At 52.5% G+C, this 20365-nt stretch overlaps 3 protein-coding genes across 9 annotated transcripts in view; 1 reads left to right on the top strand and 2 right to left on the bottom strand.

Moving 5' to 3' along the window:
* Positions 1 to 2499, bottom strand: part of Ctsw (cathepsin W) — a 6244-nt gene extending 3745 nt beyond the window's left edge. For both annotated transcript variants that reach the window (XM_008822224.3, XM_017795361.2), the window contains exons 1-2: positions 2289 to 2499; positions 318 to 432 (exon numbers count right to left, since the gene is read on the bottom strand). In XM_008822224.3, coding sequence (XP_008820446.1) covers positions 318 to 398 — 81 coding nt within the window. In that variant the 5' untranslated portion in view covers positions 399 to 432; positions 2289 to 2499. The remainder of the gene's footprint in view (positions 1 to 317; positions 433 to 2288) is intronic.
* Positions 2500 to 6290: 3791 nt separating this feature from the next.
* Efemp2 (EGF containing fibulin extracellular matrix protein 2) lies at positions 6291 to 12891 on the top strand. 3 transcript variants are annotated; one of them, XM_029558178.1, is made up of 11 exons: positions 6291 to 6498; positions 6977 to 7094; positions 7329 to 7377; positions 7985 to 8191; positions 9001 to 9123; positions 9396 to 9512; positions 9625 to 9744; positions 11069 to 11188; positions 11278 to 11404; positions 11626 to 11821; positions 12601 to 12891. In XM_029558178.1, exons 2-11 carry the CDS (start codon positions 6984 to 6986, stop codon positions 12760 to 12762), a joined length of 1332 nt encoding a protein of 443 aa, XP_029414038.1. In that variant the 5' UTR covers positions 6291 to 6498; positions 6977 to 6983; the 3' UTR covers positions 12763 to 12891. The 3 variants fall into 3 exon arrangements, with proteins under 3 accessions (XP_029414038.1, XP_008820444.1, XP_008820443.1); XM_008822222.2 differs by lacking the exon at positions 6291 to 6498 and adding an exon at positions 6567 to 6727; XM_008822221.3 differs by lacking the exon at positions 6291 to 6498 and having other exon boundaries at positions 6742 to 7094.
* A 910-nt stretch (positions 12892 to 13801) lies between these two features.
* On the bottom strand, positions 13802 to 19648 carry Mus81 (MUS81 structure-specific endonuclease subunit). 4 transcript variants are annotated; one of them, XM_008822219.3, is made up of 16 exons: positions 19146 to 19538; positions 18934 to 19063; positions 18545 to 18630; positions 17992 to 18090; positions 17781 to 17849; positions 17566 to 17651; positions 16922 to 17053; positions 16679 to 16774; positions 16449 to 16570; positions 16266 to 16363; positions 15615 to 15731; positions 15428 to 15523; positions 15126 to 15254; positions 14947 to 15050; positions 14367 to 14450; positions 13802 to 14286 (listed from the first exon to the last, which is right to left on the bottom strand). In XM_008822219.3, the coding sequence occupies exons 1-16, from the start codon at positions 19278 to 19280 to the stop codon at positions 14220 to 14222; spliced, it is 1650 nt and encodes a 549-aa protein (XP_008820441.1). In that variant the 5' UTR covers positions 19281 to 19538; the 3' UTR covers positions 13802 to 14219. The 4 variants fall into 4 exon arrangements, 3 of the variants coding, with proteins under 3 accessions (XP_008820441.1, XP_008820439.1, XP_029414037.1); XR_606846.3 differs by lacking the exon at positions 14947 to 15050 and having other exon boundaries at positions 19146 to 19539; XM_008822217.3 differs by having other exon boundaries at positions 14947 to 15254; positions 19146 to 19648.
* Positions 19649 to 20365: the final 717 nt, after the last annotated feature.

The raw sequence follows: 20365 nt of genomic DNA, 5'->3' as shown, positions 1-20365 counted from the left end.
CCTGGAACTTGCTATGTAGACCAGGCTGGCCTGGAACTCACAGAGATCCACCTGCTTCTGCCTCCTGAGTGCTGGGATTAAAGGCGTGCACCACTACTCCCAGCCTGTCCTAGTATTCTGGAGGCTAAGGCAGGCTGATCTCTGTGAGATTGATGCCAGCTTGGTCTAAATAGCAGGTTCCAGGCCAGGTGGGACTATGGGAAGACCCTGTCTCAAAAAAATTTTTTTTTATTCCAAAAAAAAGGATGGCAAGCCAGTTTATAAAGGGAAGACCCCAGGCATGGGACTGGCAAAGAGAAAGGCACACAAACACTTACCTGGGTGTAGAGGGAGTTGTTGAGGCCTTGGCCTACCATCCACAGGGCCAGAAAGCAGGAGAGGTGGGCAGTCAGTGTCATGGTGCAACGCTAAGTGCTTGGCAGGGGCAGGAAGCTGCACAGATCAAGTTGGTGGGGGCGGGGCTTGAGAAACCACTAAGGGAAACTAGGCTTGGGGTGGAGGGTGGACCCTCTGCCTGCCTGTCACCCACCCCTTTCCCTTTACTCAATAGCAGCACTTGGCCACCCTGTTCTAGACAATTCTAGGGATACAAAGACAGGTCCATCCTTAAGCTGGGTATGGCAGCGTATACCTTTAGTTCCAGCACTCAGGTGGCAGAGACAGGCAGATCTCTGTGAGTTCCAGGCCAGCCTGGTCTATGTAGAAAGTTCCAGGCCAGCTGGGGCTACAGGGAGACCCTGTCTCAAAAATAACCAAAAAACGAAACAAAACAAAGGCAGATCCATCCTTAAGCAGAGTGGGAGGTGGATCTTATAAAGATGTCAGAGCCATGATAGGAAATCCAGAGGGTACAGGCCACAAGTGCCTGGTGACCAGATGGGGATAAAGGGTGGTACATATCCCTTAGGGAGCCATTCTTGGTGTTCCTGGGAAACTCAGTCAACTTAAGGACTACTTTCTTCAAGAAGCCTTCCAGTTTCCCCACCATCTGGTATAACTACAGTCAAGTAAACCCCTGTTCACACCTGTGTCAGTCATCATCTGCCTCCCAACCACAGCAGAGGTGTTGGGAACATCCAGAAACACAGATCAGGTTCAATGGCTACTTGAGTTAGTTTAGAAATTCTTTTGAGGGGGAGGGAACAGGGTTTCATGTAGCCCAGGCTGGCCTTGGACTCCTTGTGTAACCAAGAAAGACCTTGAATTCTCAATTCTCTAGCCTATACCTTTTGGGTGCTATGGTTACAAGCATCCATGGATGTTTGTTGACTGAACAGCTTCTAGTTAGCTTCTGTCTTGTTCCTCCTCATGGTCTGGGAATGAGGTGAAAGAAAGATAACAGAAGGCATCACAGAACAAGACCAAAGTGAGGTCAGGGGCTGGGTGAGGGGCCTTGACACCTGTCAACTGCTGCCTCAGCTCTAAGTGGGTCCTTGGGCTGAGGGCCCAGGGCTTCGGGTCCTGGAAGTCATCCATTTATTTATTTATTTATTCATTCATTCATCCATCCATTCATTCATTTATAGACAGGGTCTCCCTGTAGCCCCAACTAACGTGGAACTCACTTTGTAGACCAAGCTGGCCTTGAACTCACAGGGATCCACCTGCCTCTGCCTCCTGAGTGCTGGGGCTAAAGGCATGCACCACCATGCCTGGCAGAGTCATCCATTTATATGTTTACTACCTCATTAAGAATTGTCTCGGGGGCTGGAGAGATGGCTCAGCGGTTAAGAACATTGGCTGTTCTTGCTGAAGACCCGGGTTTGAATCCCAGCACCCACATGGCAGCTAACAACTGTAACTCCAGTTCCAGGGGATCCGACAGCCTCTTCTGTCCCCCGCAGGCATTGCACGCAATACAGGTGCACTTACCTACATGCAGGCAATACACAAATACACATAAAATAAAAATAATAAATATTAAGAAAAAAGAATTGTCTCAGCACTGTTATGTTCCAGTAAGCTCTATTTGTGCCTCTCCCCAGGACAGTAAGCCAAGGGACTCCTCTGTTTGAAAAAATAGTGCTGTTTTCATTAGAACGCAGTGAACAGACTGTCCACAGAGTGTTGCCTGGCCTAACGGTCCTGGAGCCTATGACCTGCTCCTAGTGAATCTTGTGCTATGTGGTGTGTAGGGAGTGTCACTCAGGCCCTCTCTCCTGTGGAAGGGGAGGAGCTAGAGGCCCTTCTCTTTGTTCATCTTTCTCTTCCTCAAATAAACGAGCTCTGCAAGGCCAAGATCTTGGTGTGCTTTTGTCAGTGCTATGTCCCTGGTGCCTAACACATACCTGGTCTGCAGTGGCCACTCAGCAAACGCTTCTTGAATAAATGAACTCCCCTTCTTGATCACTCATACACTCACAGTGAAGCCAGGGTATCACCACCTCTGAGGAGAAAGACACCAACCAAGAGGCTTGAGAGGGATGTGGTGCTAATCCAGTGAGGGCAGGCACAGTCACTGGGGTAGTGGAGATTAGAAGAGGAGTTCTAAGCAGCAGGCTGAACTGGGCCTAATAAGTACAAAGTTGCAGGTTTGTATCCAAGTTTGAGTCACCAACTCTGCTTTTAGTCATCTCCCTCTGGGCCTTGGTGCCTCATCTCTAAGTGTCAGCAACAGTTCTTGGGTGGGATAACAGCCTAGCTGGGTAGTAGCATGGTAGTGACTCTACCACTAGTGTTCTAATATGGGACAAGGTTCAGTCTTAGAGTCAGCGAGACTGGAGTTCAAATCCTGTCCTTGTTACTTTGGTGGCCCCTGTTCTATAAAGTAGGGTAACAACAGCACCCCGTCCCTCTCTTGGCAAAGGGATTGTAGAGGCTCCTTGCCAGTGCCTTCAATGGTTAGAAAACAGCTTTATTAGGTGGGGATGATGGCTCATGTCTGTAACCCCAGCACTTGGGAGCCTGAGGCAAGAGTATTGCAGCAAATTCAAGGTCAGCCTGGCTTCATAGTAAGTTCCAGGTTAGCCTGGGCTTCATGAGAATCTGTTTCAAACAGCAAACAGCTTAACTAAGATGTGAGTCACCAATCACACAGTTTACCATAAGTGTGAGATTCAAAGTCTGGCATGGTGACTCATAATTATAATACTTGAGAGGCTGAGGCAGAAGGTTTGCCACAAATTAAAGTCCAGCCTGGGCTACAGATTTATACCCTACCTGAACACCCCCTAAATATGCAATTCAGAGCTAGGAGTGTGCTACAGTGGTAGAATCCCTGCCTAGCTTGTACAAAATCCTAGGGTCAATTCCCAACATCCCCCCCCCCCCGTAATTCAGTGACTATTTTGCTCATTTACATAATTGTAAAGCTATTACAGCTATTTAATTTTTGGACATTTTCATCGTTTCTCTTTTTATTTTATGTATATGACTTTTGTCTGCATGTATGTAAGTGCACCATGTGGGTGCAGGGACTCGAACCCAGGTCCTCTGGAAAAATTGCAAGGGTTCTTAATCTGAGCCATCTCTCTAGCCCCCTTTATTTTACTTTTGTTGTTGTTTTGGTTTTGAGACAGGGTCTCCCTGTAACCGTTCCAGCTGGTCTGGAACTTGTTATGAAGACCAGACTGGCCTTGATCTCACAGAGATCCAACTGCTTCTACCTCCCAAGTGCTGGGACTAAAGGCACGCACCACCAGGCCTGGTTGTTTTTCTCTGAATCTGCACTGCAGCATGTATCAGTATTTCAATCCTTTCTAAAAATTTTTAAAGTATTTATTTTTTATTTAATTATTATGTGTATCTGTGTATTGGTATGTGCATATGCATGCAGGCAACTGTGGTGACCAGAGGTGGCAGATACCCTGGAGCTGAAGTTATAGACGGTTGTGAGCCACCTGGCTCAGGTGCTGGGAACCAAACTCAGGTCCTCTGCCAGAGCAGTACACACTTCTAATCACTGAGCCATCTCTCCTTTTTATTATTTTTTTATTCTTATTTTTTAAATATTTTATTATTTTTATTTTTATGTGTATGAATGTATTGCCTGCATGAATGTTAAGTGCACCCTTGTCATGCAATGCCTGCGGAGGTCAGAAGAGGGCATTAGATTCCCCTGGAACTGGAGTTACAGACAGTTGTTAGCTGCCATGTGGGTGCTGGGAATTAAACCTGGGTTTTCTGCAAGAACATCCAGCGTTCTTAATTGCTGAGCCCTCTCTCCAGCCCCATCTCTCCTTTTTCAAAAAAAATTTATTTTTATTTTTAATTATGTGTATATGTGTCTGTGCATGGGTTTGTGTGAATGCAGAGCCCTAGAGGCCAGAAGAGGGCATCAGATCCTCTGGAACTGGAGTTACAGTTAGGAGTCACCCAGCCCAGGTGCTGCAAACTGAACTCTGCTCATCTGGAAGATCCATATGTGCTCTTAACTGCTGAGCTAGTTCTCCAGCTCCTGCTTGTTGAGAGAAGGTCTGCTTGGGTAAACTTGGTGTGCAGGTTACAATTCCTTCCTTCCACTCCCACCCCGCCAGGCCACAATATTCCCTCCCAGGTTCATGTGCTCTTTTTAAAAACCCTCTGAAAGCCTCTGAGTCCACTTGGTGGTGCCCCTACACGTAGGGCCATCTACTGGAGTCACTCAGAGGCAACACCCATGTTGAAAACTGACTCTCCCTCCCCAAACAGTGATTTACTGCAAATAGCTCCTCAGCTAGGGGTGGGACTTTGTGACACCTCCCTCCCACATCCATGCTGGGATTTTGTTTGGTATGATTTTGCTCGCTGTCACAGCCCCTGTGATGTCACGTGTATGACTGTCCTGTCCTATCAAAACAACACTATTTCAATGTAGTCATCCACTACCTCTGGCTCTGCCCTCCCTTCAGTCCTTTTTTTTTTTTTAAGGTGAATAATATTCCTGTATGGACAGAGCACGTTTTGTTTACTCCTTAGTTGAGGAACATTGGGCTATTTCTACATTTGGGCTCTTATAAGTAAGATTTCTTGTGTGTGAATGTATATCTGGGTATATCCACCTAGAGGTAAAATTGCTGAGTCATGGAACATTTTCCAAAGCTGCCACATCATTTCCAACAGTGTATGAGGAGGATTCCAGTTTCTCTATGCCGACACCTGTACTTGTTATTATCCATCTTCTGAGGTTTAAAGAGTTATGCTTTGTTTTTGCAGCACTGGGGATTGAACCCAGGGCTTGACGCATGTCTTATCTATATTTCTAGTGAGCTATGACTTTTTTTTCAATCAACTTTTCCCAACGTCTGGGAAAGGAGGTGAGCTAGCCGCAGAAACTCTCACCTTGGAATCCACCTGCACAGTCCCTTCTCGGCACACCCTAATGGCAGAGACAGGAAGAGATGCGGAAAGACTGGGCAAGGGAAAGGAAGGCAAGGCTCTTCCCGCTCGTAATCTGGTCTGGGCTGGAGAACCCTGGACACGCAGCCTTTTCCCGTCTAGTCCCGCCCCGAGACGTGGGCAAAGAGAGGCCACGCCCATTCACCCCTTCCAGGGAGCCAGATCCACCCGGACTCCGCCCCGAGGCTTGCTCTCCGTTGGGGGCGGAGGCGGAAATAGGGTGGTGGACCTGGGTGGGGAGAGGGTCAGGAAAGGCCTGGCGCTGTGCCCGGGCGGTGCTGCGCGCCCAAGTTGGAGCTGGCCCCCCTTCCCCAGAGCTTCCATTCATTTCGGGCCAAAGAACGCTCCCCCCCACCACTGTACCTCTGCACTCGCAGGGCTCAAGGGAAGGGGTGCTGCCCACCACCCCCACGGCGGCCGTGGGGGTGGTGGGCAGACGCAGAGGGACAAATCTGCCTGGCCGAGGGTCCCGAGCCCCTGGATGAAGTTGGGGGGCCATGCACAATGATGGGGTGGGAAGCATAGAATCAAATTCTGGAAGGTCCCAGGATTAAGTGCGGGTGTAGATGCCCTGGACGTTCCGAGAGTTGCAAAATCAGGGTCCATTGAGGTGCTCAGTCAGGGGTTCTGGGACACAGTTAGATAGTGTCTAGGTGGACAGTATATGGATGCAGAGTCTGGGGTTCGGAGTCGCAGGTTACGTAGGATCTAGGTGGAAGGACAACCTTTCCAGTGAGGGTCATTGAGGTGCAGGTGCACAGTCTGGGGTTCCAAGGCGCAGGTTAGATAGGGTCTAAGTGAACAGGACAACTTTTTGAGGGTCATTGAGGTGCTGGTGCACAGTCTGGGGTTCTGGGATGCAGGACAGGATAACCTTTCAAGTAAGGGTCATTGAGGTGGAGGTGCACAGTCCGGGGCCTGAGGGGTGGGGGCGCAGGCTAGATAGGGTCTAGGTGGACAGAACAACTTTTGAGGGCCATTGAGGTGCCTGTGCACAGTCTGGGGTTCAGGGGCACAGGTTACATAGGGTCTAGGTGGACAGGACAACATTCCGAGGGAGGGTCTGGGGTTCCCCAGGTGAGTTTGGGGACCAGCCATCCAGGTCAGTGGCCCTGCACCGAGAGCTGGAGGACCCTGGCCGGGCACCGGTAGGCGGCTCCAGGCGGCACCGCGGGGGACCCGGTAGGGGCCTGCGGCCGGCCGGGGGCGGAGAAGCGGGGGGTCGGGGTCCCTCCCCCTGGCGCGGGCTCAGGAATCCGCTGAAGGGCGGGCGGAGGAGCCGGGGTGGGCCGCGCCGGGCGGGCGGGGGGCGCTTCCTGGGGCCGCGCGTCCAGGGAGCTGCGCCGTCCGCCTGTCCGTCCGCCCGCAGCTCTGCCCGAGTCAGCCGAGCCACCCGGCGCCGCGAGCCCGAGTGAGTGGCCATCCCGGCGGGCAGGGCGCGGGCCGGAGCCTCGGTCTAGTCGGCGCTGCGGAGCCCAGAGGCCTGCGCTCCAAGACTCGCAGAGCGGGGGCGGGGGCGGGGCGGTGGACCCAGGCCTGGGAAGAGCCATCAGGCCCCCGGCCCCGTCCAGAGTAGGCTGGGGCTCCGGCTCTGCGACCCGATGCTGGGGATGCGGGGTGTCGTGGCAGAAGCCCCTGACCCCTGCCCACCACCTCCCAGCCCCAGGATGCTCCCTTTCGCCTCCTGCCTCCCCGGGTCTCTGCTGCTCTGGGCACTGCTGCTGCTGCTCTTGGGGGCAGCGTCTCCCCAGGATTCCGAGGAGCCCGACAGCTACACGGTGGGGACCCCAGAGTCACTGTCTTGGGACGGGATGGGCAGGGAGAGAGAGACCAGGATCCTAACTGGGGTGGTTGTTGCTAGGGCAGATTGTCCCCTCGTTTGGTTGGTGGAATGGCTAGGGGCCATTGTGTGGCGCTGACCTGAGCCTGGCTGAGCTCAGGCCCTGGTCTTGGCCTGGATAGTTGGAGGAGACCGCAAGGGTGATCACAGGCCACCTCGGATTCCCTTCCAGGAATGCACAGATGGCTATGAGTGGGACGCAGACAGCCAGCACTGCCGGGGTAAGTGTGCCTGGGGTACCAGCCATCTCCAAGAACTGAGAAAGGGACTATTTCCCAGGGGCACTTCATCTCCGGGAGCCTGATGGCCTGTTCACTGCCTAGCTTTGCTGGGCCAAAGCCAGCCCTAGTTCTCTGGGTGCCACTCAATTAGGGGCCCTCTCTCTTTAAGAAACCCAATAAACCTTGCTTCTACCCTTCAGTAGGCAAGAGAGCATCTGGCTACTGCCCACAAAAACAGAATTATGTATACCTTCCCTAACTGCTCCCTAGTCTCCCGGGGCCCTGTGCTTTATCTGGGTGCAACCAGAGAGGGCAGCGTTCACTGGGTGGGTCAGGAGGCCTACACATTACTCCAGCAAAGGTAGAAGCAAACTTTGGAAACTCTCCTGGAGTCAGGAGAATAGGGACAAAGTTGGAAACAGGAGCCCCTACCTCCAGTCCTGCAGACCTGGGGAGGGGTGCTGGGCAGCCAGCCTTAGCTTGTTGAACAGAGGGAAAGCCTTGCTTGGTTGCCTATCTTAGAAAAAGCCACACTGGGCTCCTGCCTCTGACTACCTCCAGAGCCAGCCCAGATGACTGGCTGTGCCCAGCAGGCCCCTCTCTGCAGATGTCAACGAATGCCTGACCATCCCTGAGGCCTGCAAGGGTGAAATGAAATGCATCAATCACTATGGGGGCTATTTGTGTCTGCCACGCTCTGCTGCCGTCATCAACGATTTGCACAGTGAAGGACCTCCACCGCCAGTGCCGCCTGCTCAGCACCCCAATCCCTGCCCACCAGGATATGAGCCTGATGAACAGGAGAGCTGTGTTGGTGAGTTAGTGCCATACTGGCACAAAAGTGTCCAGGCCTCTCTCACCAGGCTTCTATATATATGGGTTTCATCATGGCTTCTCCATCCATGTCATTATATTTTGGTCCTCTCTGGTATTTTGTTTTTAGAGACAGGGTCTCACCATGTAGCCCTGTCTGGTCTTGAACTGTCAGTCTTCCTGCCTCAGCTGCCCAAGTGCTGGGATTTCAGGGATGTGCCACTCAGTTGGCATAATTCTTAACTAGCATGCACAAAGTCCTGGGTTTGATCCTTAGTATCACAGGTGGGGTGGCACACACCTGTAATCCTTTCACTGGGGAAGCAGAGGCAAGAGGATCAGAAGTTCAAGATTATCCTCAGTTACATAAGAAGTTTGAGGTTCGCCAGCCTGGGCTACATGAAATCCTATCTCAAAAAAAAAAATTCCTTATTAAAAAAAAGCCAGGCGTGGTGGCATATGCTTTTAAGCCAGCACTTGAGGAGGCAGAGGCAGGTGGATCTCTGTGGGAATCAGAGCCAGTCTGGTCTACATAGTTCAAGGCCAGCTGGGGCTACAGGGAGACCCTATCTCAAAAAACTGAAAACTGGGGTATCACTGATTACGGATGCCTTTCCTGGTGACTCCCAAGCTGGTGAACTGTTATTTGTGCTAGTGGGAGGATCTGATTTACATGTTCATGGTTTGGTGACAATTACCCATGTGCTTATGTGAATGGTGTCTGGCTTGGGCCACCTCTGCAACTGAGGTGTCTGTTATGGTTAATAGCATATGGAACTCCAGGCAAGGGTTGAATGGTGTTTCCCACAGATGTAGATGAGTGTGCCCAGGCTCTGCATGACTGTCGCCCTAGCCAGGACTGTCACAACCTGCCTGGCTCCTACCAGTGCACCTGTCCTGATGGCTACCGAAAAATTGGGCCCGAATGTGTGGGTAAGTCCAGGAAGTGGCCTCACCAATCCCTGCTCTGTGCTTCTGGTCCAGTGTTTTATAATACCGTACCTTTATCCCAGTCCCTTGCTACCTGTGCCCACCTGTCATTAGACACAGAAGACTGAATGTGGGTGTGAGAGGGTTGTCAAGGCTAGCCTGGTCCTGGCCCTACCCAGCACCCCAGACAAAGACAGGAATGTGAGTGTTGAGCTCCATTCAGCTCAGGCCCCTCATGACTTCTGCACTTTGTTCTTCTCCTGACTCTGTCTCAGACATAGATGAATGTCGCTACCGCTACTGCCAGCACCGCTGTGTCAACCTCCCAGGCTCTTTCCGCTGCCAGTGTGAGCCAGGCTTCCAGCTAGGACCCAACAACCGCTCCTGTGTGGGTGAGGCTGTGCCAGACCAGGCTCCAGGATCCTGGATAGAGAGGTGTGAAGTGGGGGCAGGATCTCCATCCTGACTAGCTCTGAGCATTCTTGCTCTTCCTGGCACCTCCAGATGTGAACGAGTGTGACATGGGGGCCCCGTGTGAGCAGCGCTGCTTCAACTCCTACGGGACCTTTGTGTGTCGCTGCCACCAGGGCTATGAGCTGCACCGGGATGGCTTCTCCTGCAGTGGTGAGAACCCCACTTGTGCTGCTGGATCCTGCATTGGTTCCCCCAGGACTTGCAGCATCCTGGACTGACTCTAGTCACACAGTCATTTGTATGAGGCTTCCATGAGGCTTCATTCTCTGCATCTGCAGACATCCTAGGCTGGTGGCCAGGCACTCCCAGACTGGTAGGGATGGCATGTTAGGCAGTTAGGTCCTGCTGAATCTTGTTGGAGAGACAGAGAAGGATGTGGGTGCCAGGCTTCCCGGGAGTTGATTGTCCTGCTCAAGGGAAAGTCAGTCTTCTTTCTGGACATGATTCTTCTGTAAATGGCTTGTCTGGAGGATGGAGGAGGACACTGATAATAGGTTTGAAGCACCATTTGTTTAGAACCTACATGCCCAGCTCATTTAATTCTGTCAATAAGGACTTATTTCCTCCCTCTATCAACAGTGTATTAATATTTCCATAGGTGTGTTGGTTGGAAGAGCTGTAAAAAGCAGAAAGTTCTGAGAAAATGAGGACTTTCGTCCTTCCACTTACAGAGATAAAGTAACCTGTCCAAGTTCACACAGGAAGGATGAGATGGTGCCAGGGTTTGATCCCCAACTTCCCATCATGTCATCTGGCATGCCCACCATGTATACCATACGTTGCTGTGAAACAGAGCATCATTGGTGTCTAGCTGTGTGACAGGAACTGGAGCAGATAGTGTGCTGCAGGTGTAGCTCACTGTTAGCAGAAGACTGGGTATTTTGACTGGATTGCAGGAACTGGATGTTATTGAAAACTGGAGCCTCAGGACTGTGGTCTAAATCATTCATTTGGCATGGAGATTGACCTTTCCTAAAAATCAGTTAGTAGGATTCACACCCAAGCTTCTGGTACTTAAGTATTCTTAAAAGTCCTGGGGAAGAAAGGTCTCTCTGTAAACTGGAAGGTCTGGGCCCTGGCTAGCCTGGGACTCACTACGTAGTCAGACTGGCCTTGAACCTGCTACAGTCCTCCTGCCTCTGCCTCCCAAGTGCTGGGATTTCAGGCATGTGCCGCCATGCCCAGCTTCAAAACTTTCTATTCTTTTTTTTTTCTTTTCTTTTTCCTCTCTCTTCCTTTCTGTTCTGGGATGGAATCTAAGAGCCTCAAGCATGCTAGGCAAGTACTCTTCCACTGAGTTGTACCCCTAGCCCCTCCAACCTTCCTTTGAAACTTCCAGTCCCTTCCTGAACTTTCCTGGGTTTATCTTACCCCTTCTTTTTCCCCCACATCCAGTCTAAGGGGGCTGGTCTCTCTCAGTAAATGTCTGTGGGCTCACCCTAGGCCCAGGGTGCTCATCCCCACCCTCCCTCAGATATCGATGAGTGCAGCTACTCCAGTTACCTCTGCCAGTACCGCTGTGTGAACGAGCCAGGCCGCTTCTCCTGCCACTGCCCACAAGGCTACCAGCTGCTGGCCACAAGGCTCTGCCAAGGTACAGGTACTTCTGGTGGGTGGGCAGGGTTTTAGAAGTGTAGAGCTTGGTATCAGTCCTTGATTCCAAACTCCTCTTCCTTGGCCCAGACATTGATGAGTGTGAGTCAGGTGCACACCAATGTTCTGAGGCCCAAACCTGTGTCAACTTCCATGGGGGCTACCGCTGTGTGGACACCAACCGCTGCGTGGAGCCCTATGTTCAAGTATCTGACAAGTGAGTTAACCTGCTGTCAGTTCCCTGTGGTACTTACAATCCCCAGAGGTCTGTGGGGCGAACTGGCATCTGATCAATATGGTGAGTGCCCCTTAGGCCTCATGGGAGTTGTAGTCCTTCAATCTGGAATGGGTTGATCTTGGGTTTCCCTCCTTTTGGGAGGTAGATATTTGAGCCACCAGCCAGGACCTCATTCCTGTCCCCTGTTTTGGGGTCTTTAGCCGCTGCCTCTGCCCTGCCTCCAACCTCCTGTGTCGAGAGCAGCCTTCATCCATTGTGCACCGCTATATGAGCATCACCTCAGAGCGGAGCGTGCCTGCCGATGTGTTTCAGATTCAGGCGACTTCAGTCTACCCTGGTGCCTACAATGCCTTTCAGATCCGTGCTGGAAACAGTCAGGGGGACTTCTACATTAGGGTAAGGCCCAAATGGACTTGAATAATCTAAAACAGAATTCCAGAAGTTGTTTAAGTGGGAGCCTGCCCTGCCTCTTCTCTCAAGGCCCTGACCCAGGAAGCAGGGCTCACTCCTACTACAGATGTCACAGACTGTTCCAACGGGCAGTTGGCTAACCAGTCCCGATACTGGGCTCCCCTATATAGCTTTGACTTCCTTACCCACAAAACAAGAAGCGTGGTCTGTGCAGTACAGGGATTGGATCAGAGAATCCAGCTCTGGGAAGCTGAAGATGGCAGTTGTGATTCAGTGTGTGGATGGTGAGGGTCTCAAACATGGCCCTTATGCTGTCTTCAGCATTAAGAAGTGTTTGGCATTGGAACTTGTTCATTTCAGAATTGCTTTGGGGTTGGCAGCACAGTTCCAGGATAGAATATGTGCTTACTACTTACTAGGCCCTTAGTTCCATCCCCAGCACCAAAATAATGTGACAAAGTTGAGTACTTTGAAGGGGAAGTTGGCCCACTCTGGGTCACCAAAGGTCTAGCACTCTCCCAAGTTACACTGGAACTTGAATATCAGCTAGTCCTAAAGGGAAAAAAAGAGCTAGGTGGATAGGGTTGGGAGAGAGCTGATGGAGAACCAGTGGCAGAACTTGGGTACCAGAGAAGAGAAATGTCTGAGCCACAGCCTGGTCAGACTATCTTCTAACCTCATGGCCACAAGGCAAGGGGGTGATGCTGGAGTATGGGTTCACAGGCTGACACAATCTCTGTCCTGCCATCCACTGTGCCCTGCAGCAAATCAACAATGTCAGCGCCATGCTGGTCCTGGCCCGGCCAGTGACAGGACCCCGGGAATACGTGCTGGACCTGGAGATGGTCACCATGAACTCCCTCATGAGCTACCGGGCCAGCTCTGTACTGAGACTCACCGTCTTTGTGGGGGCCTACACCTTCTGAAGGAGACCCTCAGGGAAGGGCAGGGTGGGTTCCTTCCCTTCCTTTTCCCTCCCTCTCTGGTAGCTTGAGGAGCCTGGGGCTCAGGGATGACTGTTCCATTGTGAAGGCCAATAAAGGGAGAAAGAAGGAGTTGTGGTTGCTGAGGTGGGCAAGTTACCTCAGCTTGGGAAGGGGTTGGGCTTGTGAGAAGCAGGCCAGTTCCACTTATAGAGGGCTGTGCATTCAGGCTGAGAGTGCTCCTGAGCTGAGTACTATGTACTATAAGCCTTCAGAATCACCCTGAGCAAGGAGGAAGTTATGGGGGGTTTACAGTCCAGGTCCTGTCACAGAGCTAAGCTTGGCTGATTTGTTGGCCCTAGAAACCATGCTTAGGACCAATACCAGCAAAACCAGGGTTCCTAGTTCCCATCTTGCTGCCTCAAGCTAGTCATTTGGACACACCCCTACTAGCTCTTTTCCAATCACCAAATTGAGGCAAATGGACTGTGAGTGATTTTCTATTCCAAGATAGAGCCTTGTGTCAAAGAACTTTTATTTGACCAGAGACCACCTAGTTACATAGAGTCAAAGTTTCAATGCCCCAGTGACTCCATCTCCCTGACTTGGGAGCCCTAGCTCCCTAAGCAGCATGACTGATTTTTAATTTGGGGTGGGGCAGGGTCTGGTTTCAATCCCACCATAACCTAAGTGCTTATTACTATATGTGTGTACCACCATGTCCAGGAGCTTACTTAAAAAGTAACATGTGAACTGGGTGTAGTGGTATACACATTTAATGTTCAGTCCCAGCACTCAGAAAGTAGAGGCAGGCAGATCTCTGTGAGGTGGAGGCCAGCCTGGTCTATACAGTGAGTTCTAGGCTAGCTGGGGCTACAGGGAGACCCTGCCTCAAAAATAATTTAAAAAATCCTAACCCTTGGGAGACAGAGGCAGACAGATCTCTATGAGATTGAGGCCAGCCTGGTTTACATAGTGAGTTTCAGGCTACCTGGGGCTAGAGAGAGACCCTGTCCAAAACAAAAACAAAAACAAAAAAACCCAAAAAACTCAACATACAGACCAGGTGTGGTGGTACATGCCTAAAATCCTAGCACTCAGGAGGTAGACCCAGAAAGAATTAAGAGTTCCAGGCCAGACAGGGCTGTATAGCAAGTTCTAGACAAACCTGGGAGTAAGAAGAGATAGGAGACACTGGGCAAGGCTGCAGACCATTGCTGTGTGCTAGAACACTTGCTTAGCATGCATAAGGCCCCAGGTTCCACCCCCAGTACTAAAAAACAATAATCATTAGATGCAGGATCTAGGCTTCTAGCTCCTACAGATTTTCCAAGGGGCTTGGCATCTCCTCTTTAACACCTAAGACTACAAACACTTATATTTTTATTCTAGCCCCAAGGATCCCAGTTAAAAGTCTGGGTAGTGGGGAGATGGGTGCTGGGCTTGTCTCCTGGTGAGGCTCAGGTCAGAGGGCTGCGGCTGCAGTACAGCTGGGACAAGGTCCTGCTCAGAGCAGGTCCCAGATTCCTGCAAGAAGAGAGGCAAGAGAAGGTTGGCCTGGTGCCTAGGGAAACTCAGCCCTTCAGTAGGCTGTGTCCTGCTCTCACCTCTGCAGACGCCCACACTTGATAGTGCTCAGCAGCATCTCCTGCTCCTTGGGGGTGGCACAGGCATCATAGGCGGCCAGGAGGCTGGGGATGGGGTGGACAGTGGCTGACTATCTGGGTCAGCACCATGAGAACTGAGGCAAGAGGAGGCGGGTCTGGTGTGGAGGAGTCTAGACACTATATTTTCTGAGCCTGGCATTTGAGGCCCTGTTCCATCCAACAGGCCCTGACTGTTCTCCCTTGTTGGGGAACCCTGCAAGGTTTCCCAAAGCCCCTCTAGGCTCCTTGGCCTAGCTTCTTCGTCCAGGAAGCCTTCACTGATGCACCAGGTAAAACATCTTTCCCTACTGTGTTCCCCACTCTGCCTGGGATGCTGTCCAGTCTGTCTTCCCACTGACCCATGAGTTCCTAGGGTTCAATTAGAGGTCTATGCATAGCACTCACAGAGCCAGACCCATTGCCCCTACAGCATTGGTTGAATAGAACTCCACATAGGAAGGGCAGGGATTAAGGACCCCTAAGGGATCCCATGAGGGTGGGCAGGGATTAAGGACCCCTAAGGGATCCCATAAAGGTATACCTGGCAGGGGTGCTATATCGATTCACTAGGGCTGCTGCCTTCTCTCCACTCAGTCCACGCACTTGCATGAGCTGCCGGGCAAATACTTCTCGCACAGACTGGGCCTGGGGTTGGGGTAGGCCTATGTTAGGTGTGATCTGGGACCAGGTCAGGAGAAGCTTGGTAGGGGGTAGGGTTACCTTATTCTTCATGGCTCCTGCGTTGAAGTCACTGAAGGTGAGGAGTGAGCAGAGAGGGTTTGGGGAGGGCCTTGCCCCTGATTCAGGATCCCCTGGGGTTTCCCAGGGGCGGCTGCGTAGGGTGTGGCCCTGAAGGAAGAGGGGACTGAGGCCAGGCTAGGCTCTAAGGGTCAACTCCCAGCCAGTCCTTTCCCAGTGTTAGGCCTCAGTGGTCAGCCTAAGAAACTGGGCTCTTACCCACTTTTCTTCCCTTGAGGCAAAGTGCCAGGTCAGCCCAGTGCTGGACAGGTACATCTGCTCACCTGGTATAGTCTCTCCAGGCCCCGTGTCAAAAGAGCCAGGTAGCCAGCCGAATCCTTTATGCCCATGGTACGCTTCACAAAGAAGCCATCAATGACCTGAAGAAGAACACCCAAGAGAGGGAGGTGGCTTCTGGCCTGAGCCATGGACCATAGCCCCTGCCACTCCAGCCCTGCCCTCTCAGCTTACCTGGGTATTTGTAACAGCTTGAAGCAGGGTGCTCTCAGGAAGGCTGAGGTTCTGGACTGACCCATGTTCTTCCACTAGGTATACCCGGTGCCCCAGGCCACAGCGCTTCAGGCGGAACTGGGGAGGCAGACAGTGAGGGAGGATAAGTCAGGCCCAAATGCCCACAAGCCTGGGCTGGCCATCACACTAAGGTGTAAGGTGACCCTGGCCTCTCCCTATCTCAGAGGAACCCCCATACTTATGTTCTTGCTGTGACTCCTGGAGGGAAGCTCTGCACCATCTCTGGGCTTTGCATGTCCTTTAAACCTCCCTTGGCCTCTCAAGATCCTGGGCTCAGCCCCACTGCTGAGACTCAGGCATAGCCTATGCATTTCTAATCCCAGAGACCTGGCTCTTGTTTATGTGAGATCACTAAGGTTAGGTACTCAAGGGATCTTTATGTTCCTCGGCCCAGCCTAGATAGCCTGTGTGCCTGATATGCACCTGCATGGCTAAAAAGGGGGTCTGAGCCTAGACTGCCTACAATGGCTCCAAGGGGTATCGCTGGAGGCCTCCCAGGCTGTGCCTTGAGGAGGTCACCAGCAGTGCTGCCAGCTTTGTCTAGGCTGAAGAGGCGCATGAGCAGGGAGGGAGGCAGGTCAGCCAAGATACCTTCTGTTCACGAAATCGGCCGTCGATAATGCTACTGCACAGATCATCCAGCCGCTTGCGTTCTACTATGTGGTCTAGGACTAACTCCCCAGGTCTTGCTGCCAAAAGCCAAGAAGAGTCCTGTTGTCCTCCATGGACCCTGCAGGCCCAGCCTCTGATACCAGCCCATCTATACCCCTTTACCTGGGTCTCTGGGCCTGGTCTCCTGTGCCACCCACACGAAGTCCCCAACATGCAGCTTGCGCACTGTGTGGGGCACATGCAGCCTTTGTAGTTCTTGGAGCAGTTCTGGCCTGTGTCCTGCCCTGATATTTCAGGGAAAGAGGCCAAAGTCAGGGTGAGCCACCACTACCGACACCACCACTTCCATTGCTCCGCAGGCCATCTTCTGATTAGGGCTGCCTCTACCGTACCCCCTAGTTTCAGCGGTGTCCACACACAACAGCACTCTGTACTCTCCAGACCTCAGCTCCAGTGTTGGCTGTTGGACCCCCACTTCGCTGGCACCACTACAAGGGAACAGGGGCTCTGTGTCAGGCCAGAACTTCAGGGCCAGGGTATCCCCCCACCACCCACAAGTAGGGGAAGCTCAGCTGAGCTGTAGCTGGCTTCATTTCTGGGACCCCCTCTGGCCCCCATTTCTCCCTCCTCCTCACAGTTTGGTGGAGACTGTTGCTCGCTCCTCTCCACCAGGCTCTTCTGGCCTAATGCCAGTGTTCAGAGGACTCAGGCCTTCTGACTCCCCCAGCTTCTGTGCTAGCTCCAAGCCCTCTGGGGTCAGCATATACCTGGGAGGTGGAGGAGAGAAACAATTTTTCTTTCTTTATCCATACCTGGCAGGCTTGCCTGCTGCCCCCAGCTGGATGAGCCTCACCCTTCTTGGCACAAGTCCAATGGCTCCCTGCCTCCTCTGTCTCTCAGATCTGCTTTCTCAGGGCCTTCCTAATGCCCTTTCTCAGCTCTGCGGTATGTGCATCTCCAACTCTTCCACCTATCATCACTTAATACTATCCCCTCCTCCTTAATTCTTCTGGCATCTCTAACCAGCCAAATTTTAAGACATGCCAAATGTTTACACAGTTTCCTGTTCTTCTAACAATCCTAACCCTCTTCACTCACACTCTTCGGGGTCCCTGATAGAGCAAGCTCTTTGGAAGGCTGGCCCCAACACCACCAGCCTCAACAATACCACATCTGAGACTTGTGGGGTAACTGTTTGCCCTGTGCTCCCCCAAAATGCCCTAACTGCTGTGTTGCTCCCCCATCCCTGCCTTCCTAGTTCCCTGCAGCTGGCCCACACCTAGCTGGCTGATGTGTTCTGAGGACCAGGTTCCTATGGAGGAGGCCACGTAGGGCAGGCCAGGATCTGGAAACTCCAGGGACCACCTATAGAAAAGGGAGGAGACCCTCAGAAGAGTCGGTGGTACTACAAGTCCTGTACCCCTAGCCAAGGCTCCCTGCCATGGAAGTCAGACTCTAGTGGGCTCTACCTCCCTGCCCCAGCTGGGTACTCACCCTGGGGGCTTTTTGGCCACATCTCTGCAGCAGTTCCTCTTTGGTTAGGAAGCTGTGGCCACCAGGATTCTGAAACCATGGTAGAAACAAAGGTAGGTTAAGACCCCGATGGAGCGGCTGGGATGAACACTGCTCAGGCACTTCTGGGAGCCTCCCACCTGTGCTCCCCTGCCTCATCCTGACTACATGACTACTGTTGGTAGCACCTCACCAGGTGCTCCCAGTACAGCTGCAGCAGGACCTCACGAGCTCCTGAGTTCCGAGCTGGCCAGTAGCCACCAGAGCCTCCTGCTTGGGGCTGGGTGGGAACCTGAAAGAGACAGAGGGGCACTGAATTCAATTGCCAGTCAATCAGTGTCAGCTGAGGTTTCAGAAGGCCACTTGGGCCTGGAGAGACAGATGATGCTCTAAACCCCTTCATATCTGGAATGTGACAGTGGTCAGAACAGGGTAAGAGGTTGGTTGGGTGTTAAGTGCCAGGCCCAGCCTGTCTCACTACTGCAGAGCAGGAACACTGAGGTGCAGCAGCCCTGCAACTTTCTGACTGGGTCTCCTTAAGCAGTTTAATCCTGGAACTCTCTACAGCTGTTATCAATAGCCCCAGTACAAATTAAGACAGTAAATCTTTAGGTAAGATATTTGTCAGAGGCCAGGCATTACCAGTAAAGGTTGGACGGGGGCTCTGGGGGCTGCTAAATCTCTCAAACCATTAAGTCCTCTCAGCCCTTCGGTTCATCCTTCCACTTCGTTTGCCCCCTCCTCACCGGCTTGGAAGAGTCCTGGACTTGAGCAGGTGGCCATTCCTGGGCTTGATTCTTCTCTCCAGAGGGTGTGCTGGGGGCATGGTCACCTGTGGGGGTAGAAGAACATTAACCCTGCTCCCAATCTGGCAGCTAAGAGGAGCCCGGATGCAGTTTGCTCAATTATCTTGTTGATTTTTTGAGTCTGAGTCTCATGTAGCCCAGGCTAGCCTTGAACACTCTGCAGTGGAGGATACTCTAGAATTCTTGATTCTCCTGCCTCCAACTTAAGTGCTGGGGTTACAGGCCCGCACCCGGAGTGGGGAGTTTGACAGCCAGGGTATCCACGGTGGGCACGAAGCCTGCACCCGGGACATTTAGGGGATCACCCACTCCTTCCCCGAGGTGCTCACCGCCCGATGCTTGGTGCTGCCGCAGCCGCTCGTCCAACATTTGACAGAGCCTGTCTCCGAAGTGCTGGAGGATCTTGGCTTCCTTCCCGCTTCGCAGTGGCAGCGGGTACCGTCGGAGAGAGCGCAGCGCCTGGCGAGCGTAGGGGGAAGGCCTTCGGGTCAGGGGAGGAGCTTAGCCAGCACCTGTCACCACTCACCCAGCTGGGACTCACCTTTTGAAACACGAAGCGCGTGTGGCGCCCCCTGCTGGCCGCCTCGTCCCGCCACTCGGTCAGCCAACGAACGAAGAGCGGGTTAGGGCATACAGGTAGCGGGCGCTTCCGGCCCAGGCGGACCGGCGGGGCCATGAGACCCAGGCTGTGTCTTCTGGAGCCTCGGAGCCTGGGACCCCGACAGTTCTGGGCTTTGGACCGCTCCAACCACTTGGACCTTGGCGGGACACTAACAGAAGGATTGCCCTTCCCGCCCCTGCAGGGCTCTAGGAGGCTGGCGCGAAGCTCGGTCTATACCATCTTGGGCCTAAGGACCCGTGGTGCCCCCCCCCCCAGCACCAGCCCAATGGACGCGTCCCACCCAGGCCTCGGAGCTCTTTGACCCGCCCCTTCCTCTCTCCCCGAGATTAGAGAGTCGAGTCATTTTGGTGCTGGTGATGAGCGGACGGGACAGCGCCTCCTGCGACCCGGAGGCGTTTAGAAACTTGAATTTGGTTTGCTTCTAGGGCGCACACGGCTGTCGGTTTCAGGCTCACTATTGCAGAAGAGGGATTGGAAAAGGGCTTGAGAAAAGTGGGGAGGGGAAGACACACGTTGCAGAATATTCTCTGAAGGCGTGCGAGGAATGGACCGAAGGCTAGGCGTTCCTACCAGAATGATCCCAAAAGAAATGGTCATCCTCGGGGCTGGCGAGATGGCTCAGCGGTGAAGGGCACTAGCTGCTCCTGCAGAGGTCCTGGGTTCAATTCCCAGCACCCACATGACAGTTTATAACCATCTGTCACATCCAGACATCTGTCACACCCTCTTCTGGCCTCCTAGGGCACCAGGAGAAGCAGTGAACATAGTATATGCAGGCAAAACACTCACAGATACAAAATAAAAATAAACAACCTAAAAAATATTGAGAGAGCAAGTGGGGGGCTGGAGATATGGTTCAGTGGCTGCCCATGGTGGCTAACAATCGTCTGTAACTCCAGTTTCAGGGACTCCAAAATCCTCTTCTGACCTACATGAGCATTGCACGACACGGGTGCACTTACATACATGCAGGCAATACATTCATACACATACATACATACATATATATATATTCTTGGTCTTTTTGAGACAGGGTCTCCCAGAAACCCACCATTTCTTTTTTAAAAAAAATATTTTTATTTAGGGCCGGGCGTGGTGGCGCACGCCTTTAATCCCAGCACTCGGGAGGCAGAGGTAGG

This window comes from Nannospalax galili, unplaced genomic scaffold (assembly GCF_000622305.1).
Source record: "Nannospalax galili isolate Female #2095 unplaced genomic scaffold, S.galili_v1.0 scaffold1328, whole genome shotgun sequence".
Classification (NCBI taxonomy): domain Eukaryota; kingdom Metazoa; phylum Chordata; class Mammalia; order Rodentia; family Spalacidae; genus Nannospalax; species Nannospalax galili.
The sequence above is the reverse complement of the archived record's forward strand: the minus strand, read 5'-3'. Positions and strand labels throughout refer to the sequence as shown.